General features: G+C 44.3%; 1 protein-coding gene and 1 long non-coding RNA gene across 2 annotated transcripts; both read left to right on the top strand.

Annotated features, from left to right (window-relative positions):
- Window positions 1-986: 986 nt before the first annotated feature.
- LOC118212265 (DNA polymerase beta-like) lies at window positions 987-13,546 on the top strand. The gene is made up of 14 exons (XM_035389983.1): window positions 987-1,207; window positions 2,407-2,464; window positions 2,639-2,705; window positions 5,854-5,928; window positions 6,954-7,012; window positions 7,567-7,616; window positions 7,930-7,981; window positions 8,350-8,404; window positions 8,886-8,958; window positions 9,073-9,143; window positions 10,282-10,368; window positions 10,786-10,850; window positions 11,814-11,953; window positions 13,028-13,546. The coding sequence occupies exons 1-14, from the start codon at window positions 1,147-1,149 to the stop codon at window positions 13,120-13,122; spliced, it is 1,008 nt and encodes a 335-aa protein (XP_035245874.1). The 5' UTR covers window positions 987-1,146; the 3' UTR covers window positions 13,123-13,546.
- LOC118212266 lies at window positions 9,150-10,275 on the top strand. Its single transcript, XR_004762192.1, has 3 exons — window positions 9,150-9,490; window positions 9,528-9,692; window positions 9,924-10,275. It is a non-coding gene; the product is annotated as an uncharacterized LOC118212266 (long non-coding RNA).
- Window positions 13,547-13,730: the final 184 nt, after the last annotated feature.

The raw sequence follows: 13,730 nt of genomic DNA, 5'->3' as shown, positions 1-13,730 counted from the left end.
TTGTGTGTTATAGGAGTCAAATAAAACCGATGAAAACGCTTCGTATATCAGAACTATTCCTGAGATATATGCCCCTGTAAATGTTTCATGAAAGAAAAATCAATGTTGCATTATTTTGAGCTGTAATTATACTTTAAAGCATTCATTACTGTGAATGTTTATCCAAGTTTTTTTATCCAACTTTTTAGCTTATATTCAGTATAGAACTTGTGTTACTGTATGTTGTGTTATGTTATGTTATGTTGAGACTCATTTCTGGTCATTTGCTTATAGCCCATATTAGGATAAATAGTCTAAAATGTAGACTCATATACTGGAGTGAAGTGGCAAGACACATGGATGTTTTGTGGGTCCAGCTGTGTGCTTATCTCCAAGATCCATTAAAGGCAATCATTTCACACCATTTACACCAACTGATTCTCAGGAGCGCAGCCTTGACACGCTAATGTTGTACTTTAAATTTTACTCTGGATAATCCAGAAATCACAATTGTATGTTTTTCACTTGCAGAAAAGTGGGTTTAGAAGGTGTTTGTAATGTGCTGAAATATGTAGCTTAATTTCCAGCAGTTCTGGAGTGTGATAAATATTCACCAACGCAAAAAAGGTGTGGGAGATGTCGCTTATTATTACAGGTCAAGGATAGGACATATTACTTTAGGTGGCTGACGGAGCATCATAGAGAGCTTTGAAATTTCAAAGGTGTGAAAAAACTGATTTGATGTGGAGTGGCTTGAGTTTCATGTGTAGAACCTGTGTGATATTTAGGTCATGGTCATCTTGACTGGCCACGTTAATGCTGCGAAAAAATAGCCTATAAACAACAGCAGTAGTAGTAATAACTGTTATAGTACTGGTTTGTCATATCTATTTTTGCAGTCTCACGTAGACAGAACTGAGAAACGTCTTGCCCAGAGACTGTAAAAAATAGGTCTTGCCCCGAGCCGTCTGCTTTCTGTCAACGCGAGAGAACGCGTGACAAACAGCGACATCCAGACGTGACGTGGCTCTGCCCTGGTATCCGAGGATCTGTCAGAAATAATTTGGTTTCTCATTGCCTGTCCTTTATATCACTAGCCAGTCTGTATGCTCAGCTAAGGCCACCTGTAATAAATACGTAGGTTGCTAATCGCTAAATATAACAGCAATGAGCAAAAGAAAAGCGCCTCAAGAAACTTTGAACGAGGGAATTACGGATTTCCTTATAGGTATGTGATGGGATACTGACATTAGCTAATTTAGCTAGCTGCATGATTTGCAAAGTAGCTATATCTAGTTTGATCACTGCGGCTAATTATATTAGTCATCAGCCTTTAATTTAGGCTAACGTTAGAGCTTATGTGGATAGTCTGACGCTGAACTGATGATGTTACTCGCCAACATAGCTATTCCTAACTTTAGACTGGTCAGCTAAGCAGATCGGTAACGAATGCAGTTAGCTAGCTAGCTAGCTACTGCATGTCAATGTCGCTAACTAGTAAAGGTGTTTTCTTTGATACATTTAAAGCAATGTAACTAGGTCGATGCATCGATATCATTAGTTAATACTAGTATATCTATGAACTTGCTGTACTTTTGCCAATAAGCGAAGCTTTCTTCGGCGTGCTATATGGCAACAAGGTTCGTAGTTACTGTCAGTTGACAGCTGTTCAGGGCACGTTACGTATGTGTTGCGTAGGCAATTAAAGCCCCCTATGCGGTCCCTGATTGGATATCTACGAAAAAGGCTGCAAGGGCTTTCTGCTTGACAGAGGAGTGGCGTCACTCGTGCAGACAAGACATGTTAACCCTGCAAGACGTCAAAAATCTGTGATTAGAATGTCTTAACTTAACATTCTAATGATGATGTAACGATGATCACTGCTGGTAATTGAAAGAAACGGAGTTCTAGAACACTGACATAAATATTTAAGAAGTATTCCAAAAAACCTTCTCTTCTAAGGGTTAAGGTTGTTAAAAGAACTTTTTGGACTTCTCTTCTTTGAATTACACTTTTAAGATTAATTGGTTACAATCATTTTTGAAAAATAGCTCTTCTACTTAATGTCCGAATTTGTATTTGATCAACTTGAAGGATTCCCTTTTGATTTGTAACTATAAAATAGATACAATTCCAATGAAATTTTCAGTGTTTCACAAGCAGACTTTATTAGCGTGGAAATTAATTATATGGAATATTATATGGAGTAATTGTCATATTTTATACAAAAGTAAACATATTTCTTAAAGAATTTGTTTGATAGAAACATAATTTTGGTGAGTCCACCAATTAAATTACTGCAGGGCTGCCCAACCCTAATCCTGGAGATCTACCATCCTGTAGGTTTTCACTCCAACTCTAACAAAGCACACCTCACTCAACAGCTGGAGTTGTTTAAAGTATTATCCCTTTTTCTGTCCCTCCTAGAACTGGCCAATTTTGAAAAGAATGTGAACAGGGCGATCCATAAGTATAATGCTTACAGGTAAGTTTATACATATCAATGTATCTGAACGTGATCATATTTCTTTCTAATGCCAGCATTTGCCCAAAATAGAATAATACATATATATATATCTCAGAGGAAAAGATATGATGTACTAATGTCTGGTTAGATTTGGCCTAAACTGGAGTGTGCTCCGTCTCTGTTGTCAAATAGGAAAGCTGCCTCGGTTATTGCCAAATACCCACAGAAGATCAAGAGTGGCACAGAGGCGAAGAAACTGGTAAGAATGTCTGACCAGAGAGTCAAAGGACAAACGCACAGTCTATAAAATCTATAATCCACATCCTGTCTTTCTGCCCGATCAGTAACATTCAACCAGGTAAGCATAGATCAGCTAGCACAGCGCTAACATGGTCATAGTGTGCACAGCGCTAACATGGTCACAGTGTGCTCAGCGCTAACATGGTCACAGTGTGCACAGCGCTAACATGGTCACAGTGTGCCGGCTGTAGCACAGCGCTAACATGATCACAGTGTGCCGGCTGTAGCACAGCGCTAACATGGTCACAGTGTGCCGGCTGTAGCACAGCGCTAACATGGTCACAGTGTGCACAGCGCTAACATGGTCACAGTGTGCCAGCTGTAGCACAGCGCTAACATGGTCACAGTGTGCTGGCTGTAGCACAGCGCTAACATGGTCACAGTGTGCTGGCTGTAGCACAGCGCTAACATGGTCACAGTGTGCCGGCTGTAGCACAGCGCTAACATGGTCACAGTGTGCACAGCGCTAACATGGTCACAGTGTGCCAGCTGTAGCACAGCGCTAACATGGTCACAGTGTGCCGGCTGTAGCACAGTGCTAACATGGTCACAGTGTGCACAGCGCTAACATGGTCACAGTGTGCTGGCTGTAGCACAGCGCTAACATGGTCACAGTGTGCCGGCTGTAGCACAGTGCTAACATGGTCACAGTGTGCACAGCGCTAACATGGTCACAGTGTGCACAGCGCTAACATGGTCACAGTGTGCCAGCTGTAGCACAGCGCTAACATGGTCACAGTGTGCCGGCTGTAGCACAGCGCTAACATGGTCACAGTGTGCCGGCTGTGGCACAGCGCTAACATGGTCACAGTGTGCCAGCTGTAGCACAGCGCTAACATGGTCACAGTGTGCTGGCTGTAGCACAGCGCTAACATGGTCACAGTGTGCCGGCTGTAGCACAGCGCTAACATGGTCACAGTGTGCCGGCTGTAGCACAGTGCTAACATGGTCACAGTGTGCTGGCTGTAGCACAGCGCTAACATGGTCACAGTGTGCACAGCGCTAACATGGTCACAGTGTGCCGGCTGTAGTACAGTGCTAACATGATCACAGTGTGCCAGCTGTAGCACAGTGCTAACATGGTCACAGTGTGCACAGCGCTAACATGGTCACAGTGTGCCGGCTGTAGCACAGCGCTAACATGGTCACAGTGTGCCGGCTGTAGCACAGCGCTAACATGGTCACAGTTTGCCGGCTGTAGCACAGCGCTAACATGGTCACAGTGTGCACAGTGCTAACATGGTCACAGTGTGCACAGCGCTAACATGGTCACAGTGTGCCGGCTGTAGCACAGCGCTAACATGGTCACAGTGTGCACAGTGCTAACATGGTCACAGTGTGCACAGCGCTAACATGGTCACAGTGTGCCGGCTGTAGCACAGCGCTAACATGATCACAGTGTGCCGGCTGTGGCACAGGGCTAACATGGTCACAGTGTGCACTGTGCTAACATGGTCATAGTGTGCACAGCGCTAACATGGTCACAGTGTACCGGCTGTAGCACAGCGCTAACATGGTCACAGTGTGCCGGCTGTAGCACAGCGCTAACATGGTCACAGTGTGCCGGCTGTAGCACAGCGCTAACATGGTCACAGTGTGCCGGCTGTGGCACAGCGCTAACATGGTCACAGTGTGCACTGTGCTAACATGGTCATAGTGTGCACAGCGCTAACATGGTCACAGTGTGCCGGCTGTAGCACAGCGCTAACATGGTCACAGTGTGCCGGCTGTAGCACAGCGCTAACATGGTCACAGTGTGCACTGTGCTAACATGGTCATAGTGTGCACAGCGCTAACATGGTCACAGTGTGCCGGCTGTAGCACAGCGCTAACATGGTCACAGTGTGCCAGCTGTAGCACAGCGCTAACATGGTCACAGTGTGCCGGCTGTAGCACAGTGCTAACATGGTCACAGTGTGCCGGCTGTGGCACAGCGCTAACATGGTCACAGTGTGCCGGCTGTAGCACAGCGCTAACATGGTCACAGTGTGCCGGCTGTAGCACAGCGCTAACATGGTCACAGTGTGCCGGCTGTAGCACAGCGCTAACATGGTCACAGTGTGCACAGCGCTAACATGGTCACAGTGTGCCGGCTGTAGCACAGCGCTAACATGGTCACAGTGTGCACAGCGCTAACATGGTCACAGTGTGCACAGCGCTAACATGGTCACAGTGTGCCGGCTGTAGCACAGCGCTAACATGGTCACAGTGTGCCGGCTGTAGCACAGTGCTAACATGGTCACAGTGTGCCGGCTGTGGCACAGCGCTAACATGGTCACAGTGTGCACTGTGCTAACATGGTCATAGTGTGCACAGCGCTAACATGGTCACAGTGTGCACAGCGCTAACATGGTCATAGTGTGCACAGCGCTATACCTTGCCATACCTGCGACGTTCTTCAGGCAGATTTTTCAGACCTGTTGCGGTATGTCTGTCTGGATAAGAACATATGCTTAATGTAAATGTAATGTGACGTTTGGTGAATGTGCTGTTTCTCCTGAATACGGCCCAGGCTGTTGGGTACTGGCTTAAGGGGTCATTTTCATAACTCTTTTCCCTAAATTTGGAATTCACGGTGTAGTCGAGCCCTGCACTGTAGCTCAGGGAAGGCCCTGCCACTGACACATTGACTGGTGGTCGTGCTTTGTGTAGTGCAGCAATCGTTTTTCTTTTCTTTCTTTGATCCCAGAAACTATTATGAAGAGCTTTAAGCCAATTACCGGTGTTTGGACTAGGGCTTCAGCCTGTTGTATTAGCGTATTGTTTAAATAATCCAAATCGAAGATAATATAAAACCACAAAAACTCTCACAATAAACGTAAGCAAAATAGAATTTAAAACATTTTTTAAATAGAAATGTTTTCATGAAAATATTTTTCGTGTTTCGTTCATGATATAAGTGCAAACAAAAAAGACAACAAAGAAATGTTTCATTAAAAATTTATTTCAGTACATTGAATCACGAACAGCCAAAAGAGCCAAATTTTATATTACTATTCTAAAGCAGTTGAGGAAAAAAAGGCAATATTGTCAGATTTAGAATATAAAATGGCAGCCTGACAACCCTGTGTCTCAGCCTGTCTGTGTTCATTTTTGTCTCTGAACAGGATGGGGTTGGAGCGAAGATTGCAGAAAAGATTGATGAGTTCCTCGCCACTGGAAAACTGCGGAAGCTGGAAAGGGTGAGCAGCAGCCTGTGAAAGAGGGAAAGAAAGGGGGAGAGAGAAGGGGGGAGAGGGCTCAGGTGTGCAGCACACAGTCTCGGGTGTTTGTGATGGAAATTCACCATCCGTAGTGTTCACCTGGACTAATGTTAATTATTTTTCTCATGTTATGTTTCCCCCTCAATTTGGAGCTGCCAGTTATGTGATATTACCAGCCTGTTCCCACAGGGCCCTGGAGCTCGAGCTCCTTCTGCCATTTCACACCTCACCCAGTGCGACAGGTACACCTCACAGGCCAAACGGTTCTACACAAGAAAGCTTGTACCAATCAGAGGAGAGCTTGTACCAATCAGAGGAGAGCTCGTACCAATCAGAGGAGAGCTTGTACCAATTGGAGGAGAGCTTGTACCAATCAGAGGACAGCCAGGGTTTTCACTGGCAACAGCTGGTGTCCTGTATGTGCCAGGCATTTTGTTGGGAGGATCTAGTTCAGCAGTAACCAAGTACCTCAATGCAAATGCCCTGGCATGACAGACAGGCCCACCTGTATCATACCTGTGGAACCCCGTCATACCTGGCTAATGCAGGGCCCAGGCTTGAACAACTGGGACAGGTGCCTTTATCCACTCAAGAACCCCACATGTTCACTTTTTATTTTCTCTCTTTTTACCGAGTGTTTTTACTCAGATGTGATATTTTTAATGACATTTCTTCAAATAACAATTTCTAATGGATCCAAAGCAATAGTCTGTGGAGAACATTTGGTAAAACTCATTATGGATAACTGTTACATGATTGTGCATTACTAGACCTGTGCTTTGTAATTGTTCCATTGTCTTTCGGTATGCATTTATTGTACATTGCTTTGGATAAAAGCGTCTGCCAAATAAATAAATGTAATGTAATGTGAAACAATATGAGTCTGCTTTTAACCTGGCTGTTGCTTTTGCCTTTTTGTTTTTTTTATGTCACTTGTCTGTATGATTACAGTGATACTGCCATAGTTCCCAATGTGTTATTATGCCATTTTTAATGTGATGCAGATTCGCAATGATGACACCAGCACTTCGATCAACTTTCTGACCAGAGTCACAGGCATTGGGTATGTCACGCCCCTCTGTGGGCTGTTTTTGTCTGAGTAGTACAGGTAGCACAGCTCATGTGACATTGTTCAGAACTCATCTCTGTCCCAGCTCTGTCTCAGATTTGTCTCATCTTTGTCTCGGACCTGTCTCAGCTCTGTCTCAGACCTATCTCAGCTCTCTCTCAGGTCTGTCTCAGACCTATCTCAGCTCTGTCTCAGACCTGTTTCAGCTCTGTCTCATCTTTGTCTCGGACCTGTCTCAGGTCTGTCTCAGACCTGTTTCAGCTCTGTCTCATCTTTGTCTCAGACCTGTCTCAGCTCTGTCTCAGCTCTGTCTCAGACCTATCTCAGCTCTGTCTCATCTTTGTCGCAGACCTGTTTCAGACCTGTCTCATCTCTGTCTCAGCTCTGTCTCATCTTTGTCGCAGACCTGTCTCATCTCTGTCTCAGACCTATCTCAGCTCTCTCTCAGCTCTGTCTCAGACCTGTCTCATCTCTGTCTCATCTCTATTTCAGCTCTGTCTCAGACCTGTCTCAGACCTGTCCCATCTTTGTCTCATGTCTGTCTGCAGCCCTGCAGCTGCTCGTAAATTTGTGGAAGATGGGGTGAAGACTCTGGATGGTATGAAATATTTGTCTCTCACACCTGCTCACAAACACTCACACCCAAAGACAGAGGGACGAACGTGTGTCATGCACACACACACACACACACACACACACACTCACACATACCAATCACTCTAAAATTCGATTATAGTTTGTGTTTTATGGTCAGTTGTATATGAATGAATTCAGTCTTAAACTGAAAGTGAAAAAAGCTGAAATTTTTAATGTTACTTTATTTATTTAGCAGAATTTAAAAGTTTTTTTCACACAGTGGTTTTCTCCTACCTTTTTGCACTAATTTTTTTTTCTTTTTTATGCATTTTCAGATCTGAAGAAAATCCAGCATAAACTTAATCATCACCAACAGATTGGACTGAAGTAAGAGCGTAGCGATGATTTGATTTAAGGGTGCGTTGCTTAAGAGTGTGCACATGCCCGGGTGCGTTGCTTAAGAGTGTGCGCATGCCCGGGTGCGTTGCTGAAGAACGTGCATATGTGAGTGTGTGTTGCTTAAGATGTGAGGATGCGTTGCTTAAGATCATGTGTGTGTGAGGGTGCATTGATCGTAATCTGGGGTTGCTTGCTATGTGAGTGAAAACGTTATGCAGATATATTTGTGTCTTGGGTTGCATGCATGTATACTTATGTATGCATGTGTGGTTGCACGCATGTACACATGCATGTTGGCATGCGTGTGCATTAATGTCTGTAGCTGCAGTTTCTCATTGACGCACCATTTTCGGCAGGTACTTTGAGGATTTTGAGAAGAGAATTCCTCGATCTGAAATGGAAACGATGGAGGTGTGTTGTATCAACAGCTATTCTGGTTCTGCCTTGTTATTATTTACAATCCACTGGCTAAAAAAAGCACACAACTAGGCTTCAGAATGTTGGAGGAGTAATGAATTAAAACTTTTCAGACCTAATTACATGCTTGTTGAAGTCCAGGCGTCTTTAATGAAACCACATTAATTTCATTATGATGTTCAGCAGATTGTGGAAGGATTAGTACGCAGGTACTTTATCTATAATAATTGACTCTATTGAAAAATGACGGAAATTATTTTGTACATTTTGTGCATACTATACACAGAAACGGCTGCAAGCTATTTTAAACTAGAGCTGTATTTTTACTGAAAAAAGAGACTGTCCTTTGCTATTTTGCTCACTGCATGAGGTATTCTATGGTTTGTGTGCTCGTGTTTGATATTGCACTCAGAAGCAGCCATGTTGCTTGGGTACTGTGTCACATGACTCACAGCTGCGTTTCCTATCTGGTCAGGCTCTGATTCTGAAAGAGCTGAAGGTGGTGGACCCCCTGTATATCGGCACCATCTGTGGAAGCTACAGGAGAGGTGAGACACAACTGCCACTGCCATAGCAACCCAACTTCTGGAACAGACGCTGAATGACCCCAGCGTTTGTGTGTGTGTGTGTGTGTGTGTGTGTGTGTGTGTACACTCTTCCAGGAGCTCAGTCCAGTGGTGACATTGACATCCTGTTGACACATCCGGACTACACCTCCCAGTCTGAGAAGCAGGTAAGAAGCAAGATGCTGGAGCTGTGGGGAGTAGCTCAGTGTGCTAACTGAATTACAGTTACAGGTGTGGAGAGTAGCTCAGTGTGCTAACTGAATTACAGTTACAGGTGTGGAGAGTAGCTCAGTGTGCTAACTGAATTACAGTTACAGGTGTGGAGAGTAGCTCAGTGTGCTAACTGAATTACAGGTGTGGAGAGTAGCTCAGTGTGCTAACTGAATTACAGTTACAGGTGTGGAGAGTAGCTCAGTGTGCTAACTGAATTACAGTTACAGGTGTGGAGAGTAGCTCAGTGTGCTAACTGAATTACAGGTGTGGAGAGTAGCTCAGTGTGCTAACTGAATTACAGGTGTGGAGAGTAGCTCAGTGTGCTAACTGAATTACAGGTGTGGTGAGTAGCAAGAGGTTTAGAAGAGTTATTTGTTCAGGCAGTTTAATGGTGTCTGTGTGCATGCAGTGATTCGTTCAGGCAGTTTAATGGTGTCTGTGTGCATGCAGTGATTCGTTCAGGTGGGTTAATGGTGTCTGTGTGCATGCAGTGATTCGTTCAGGTGGGTTAACCCTCCTGTTATGTTGCGGGTCAAATTGACCCTTTTTAAAGTTTGAAAATCTAGGAAAAATACTTAAAATTATTTTTTCAGTATGAAACTTCTTCTACTGGCCTTAATTAGTGTAATCAACATTTTAAATGAAAATGGTTCATTTCATGTATTTGCAAACCCCCCCTGTATGGGGATTGACCCGGGAACATTTTTGCTGTACCTAAAAAATGAACAGAACAGGAGGGTTAATGGTGTCTGTGTGCATGCAGTGATTCGTTCAGGTGGGTTAATGGTGTCTGTGTGCATGCGGTGATTCGTTCAGGCAGTTTAATGGTGTCTGTGTGCATGCAGTGATTCGTTCAGGTGGGTTAATGGTGTCTGTGTGCATGCAGTGATTCGTTCAGGCAGTTTAATGGTGTTTGTGTGCATGCAGTGATTCGTTCAGGTGGGTTAATGGTGTCTGTGTGCATGCAGTGATTCATTCAGGTGGGTTAATGGTGTCTGTGTGCATGCAGTGATTCGTTCAGGTGGGTTAATGGTGTCTGTGTGCATGCAGTGATTCCTTCAGGTTTAACGGTGTCAGTCTTCCTTGCCTTAGCCCAAGCTGCTGCATGCTGTTGTGGATCATCTGGAGTCGGTGGGCTTCATCATTGACACGCTCTCCAAAGGAGACAGCAAGTACATGGTGAGGCTGAAATGAGTGTCTGTGGCCTGTAGTACCTGTGTGAGGCTTGGGCTATGCTCAGGCCTCGTTAGAGCGGAACTTCACCCTAATCAGGGTTCAGGTAATCTTACTGTAATGATCCCTCCGCTTTTGGAAGGTTTAAAAATGGTGCTTTGGAAGTTATGGTTGCCTGGGTGTTTTACTTGCAGAGTCCTGCATCTGAAACATGCTTTTTGGGAAGGAGAGCCCTTCTGAAAGTAGAGTTGCTGCCCAGGGATGGACATGTGTCACTCAACACATGTGGCTCAGTATACACTCAGACACTGGGGATAAATTGAGCCATTTTGTATGATTGTATTATGTCTACCAAAAAATAAACTGAGTGCCACCACCCCTCCATCTTTCATCCCTCCATCCCTCCTTCCCTCCATTCTTCAGGGAGTATGTCAGCTGGCGCGTGGAGCGGAAGAGGAGGACTATCTTCACCGGCGCATTGACATCAGGTGAACCGCGGCGTTCTTCGGCCAGCAGCTACATGACACCATAGAGTTCAGGAAAGGCTTCATGACTGTTTTGGAAAGCGTGCAGCAAGGGGTGTTCTGAAGTCTTTTTGGTCACACCAGCATTGATTCTGATTGGCTGTACAATGCTTCTGATTGGCTGTACCATGCTTCTGATTGGCTGTAAGGGTCTGAAGCTCAAGTCTTGGAGGGCCACAGTGTCTGCAGGCTTCTGTGGTTTTCTTTCAATCAGCAGCCAGTTTAAGCCTTTGAAACCCGGCGTGTGCCATCTTTAGCCAGTCAGTGACTTACAATCAGCACTTAATGCTCAATCACGCCAAAAATAGAAAAGAAAATCATTTCCATTGTATGGTCTTGGGCAGTGATTGCTAAATGCTCATGGAATAGACTCACAGGGTGAGCCTGGCTTGATTTGGCATCTCTTCTGTCTTGAAGTGTCAAAGTTTCTTCTGTGTTTTCTGTGCGTCACACCTCCTCCACTCCTTCTGTCTCATTCACAACATCACATTTACCTCTCTCTACATCTCTACCTCTCTACCTACCTCTATCTACCTCTTTCTCTATCTCTCTCTCTCTCTCTATCTCTCTCTACCTCTTTCTATCTCTCTACCTCTCTATACCTCTCTCTATACGTGTTTACTGTACCTCTCTATACCTCTCTCTCTATCTCTACCTCTCTCTACCTCTCTTTCTATCTCTCTACATCTCTCTATCTCTCTCTACCTCTCTCTCTCTCTATCTCTACCTCTCTTTCTATCTCTCTACCTCTCTATACCTCTCTCTATATGTGTTTACTGTACCTCGCTATACCTCTCTCTATCTCAAACTCTCTCTACCTCTCTTTCTATCTCTCTACATCTCTGTACCTCTCTCTCTACCTCTCTCTACCTCTCTCTCTCTCTGTCTCTCTCTCTACCCCTCTACCTCTCTCTACCTCTCTCTCAGGTTGATTCCTAAGGATCAGTACTACTGTGGTGTGCTCTACTTCACTGGGAGCGACATTTTCAACAAGAACATGAGGACTCGTGCTCTGGAGAAGGGCTTTACTCTCAATGAGTACACCATTCGTCCACTAGGGGTCACCGGTGAGTTATTTTTACTTTCTGCTCTGATGCGTCAGTGTATGGCTGTCTTTCTGTGTGACGTGTATATAATTCCACGACCAGTCCAACACATAACGCATGTCACAATTGTGCCCCAAACGCAAGAAATGGGATATGGATTGGTTTTGTCCAAACCTGGGTGGAAAATGTGAATTCTCCAGGGTGGCTTCTCCTACCAGCAGCATTCTACTGACCGATGAAATGAAGCATGTTTGAGTCCAGAGACACTCTGCTGTACAGCCTGCCGAACACGTCCTGGTGGACTGCAGGCTCCTATTGTGTCTTTTTGTAGTAAACACTTAGTGTTTGGTTCATTCAGGGCCAGTTTCACAGACACAGATTAAGCCTAGTCCTGGACTCCATACAAAACTCCATTTAGTCCAGGACTAAACTTAATCTGTGTCCATGAAACCCCCAGTATGACAAATCAATTAATCCCACGCAAAACATATTAAGTCTAGAAATGGGTTAAATGTCTTGGCAAGATGCTAGCAGAACTTTTGAAGTGTGCTCTGAACAACACAATATAGATGAATCCGTAATCAGTGCTGCTGTTTCTTGAATTAAAGATATGGAAAGATTAAAATAACTAAAATGCACACTAATATTCTGATTCAACTAACGGGGAAAAATGAATCAACGGGGAAAAATGAATCAACATTTTTCCATCTGCTGACAGCCCTGTCTGAGTCATGATTATTTCTGTAACAATGGGAAGGTTGACCTCGTGATGACCTCACTGACAGCCCATGATCCCTGAGTCTTAGCGTTTATTACGTTTTTGTCATGTGTGAGATAGCCTTACAGAAGTAGGCTTAATGTGCTCAGGTTGTGTGAAAAGCTACATGTGACAGCCACTGTGGTGTGGATGGCAAACACCTGTTCATTTCTGAACACATGATGCACACAGATTCATTTGCAGATGCACTGGCATCACTGTCAGTATTTTTTAAATGTTTTTTGGAGTTTTATTGCTTTTTATCCCAGCTTTTACACGCCTTATTAGCACCTTTTCTGACTGCGTGACTGCCATTAACACGCAGTCTCTTCCTGTAGGCATAGCGGGAGAGCCTTTGCCTGTGGACTCTGAGAAGGACATCTTCGACTACATCCTGTGGAAGTACAGGGAGCCCAAAGAGCGCAGCGAGTGAGAGGGAGAGCAGCGGCCTTCAGGGAGACTCAGGATCTCTCACCGGGCTTCTCTAATCGCCTTCTCTAAAGCCGCCTTTCCACCGCATGGTGCCGACTCGACTCGACTCTGCTCGACTTTTTTGGTTTTCCATCGGGCAAAAGTTGTGGATAGTACCTGGTACTTTTTTGGTATCACCTCCTTCGAGGTTCCAAGCGAGCTGAGGCGATACCAAAGGCGGCGTCGCTAATGACGATCAGCTGCATTGATGGGGGGACTATCTGCAGTGGAAAACGAAGAGCCTGGTACCAAAAGCGAGTCGAGTCGAGCCGGTACCATGCGGTGGAAAAGCGGCTTAACAGGCTTTCTCTGTGTCAGAACATTTACATTACATTACATTACATTTACATTACATTACCTTACATTACATTTACATTACATTACATTACCTTTACATTTACATTACATTACATTACATTACATTACATTTTCATTACATTACATTACATTACTATACATTACATTTACATTACATTACCTTTACATTTACATTACATTACCTTTACATTACATTACATTTACATTACATTACATTACATTACCTTTACATTACATTACATTTACATTACA

The sequence above is a fragment of the Anguilla anguilla genome, chromosome 14 (genome assembly GCF_013347855.1).
Source record: "Anguilla anguilla isolate fAngAng1 chromosome 14, fAngAng1.pri, whole genome shotgun sequence".
NCBI lineage: Eukaryota > Metazoa > Chordata > Actinopteri > Anguilliformes > Anguillidae > Anguilla > Anguilla anguilla.
The sequence above is the reverse complement of the archived record's forward strand: the minus strand, read 5'-3'. Positions and strand labels throughout refer to the sequence as shown.

Coding starts and splice junctions, on each gene's coding strand:
- LOC118212265 (XM_035389983.1), top strand. CDS start 1,147: ATGAGCAAAAGAAAAGCGCCTCAAGAAACTTTGAACGAGGGAATTACG. Junction 9,144..10,281: donor CCTCCCAGTCTGAGAAGCAG/GTAAGAAGCAAG, acceptor TCCTTGCCTTAG/CCCAAGCTGCTGCATGCTGT. Junction 11,954..13,027: donor TCGTCCACTAGGGGTCACCG/GTGAGTTATTTT, acceptor CTCTTCCTGTAG/GCATAGCGGGAGAGCCTTTG.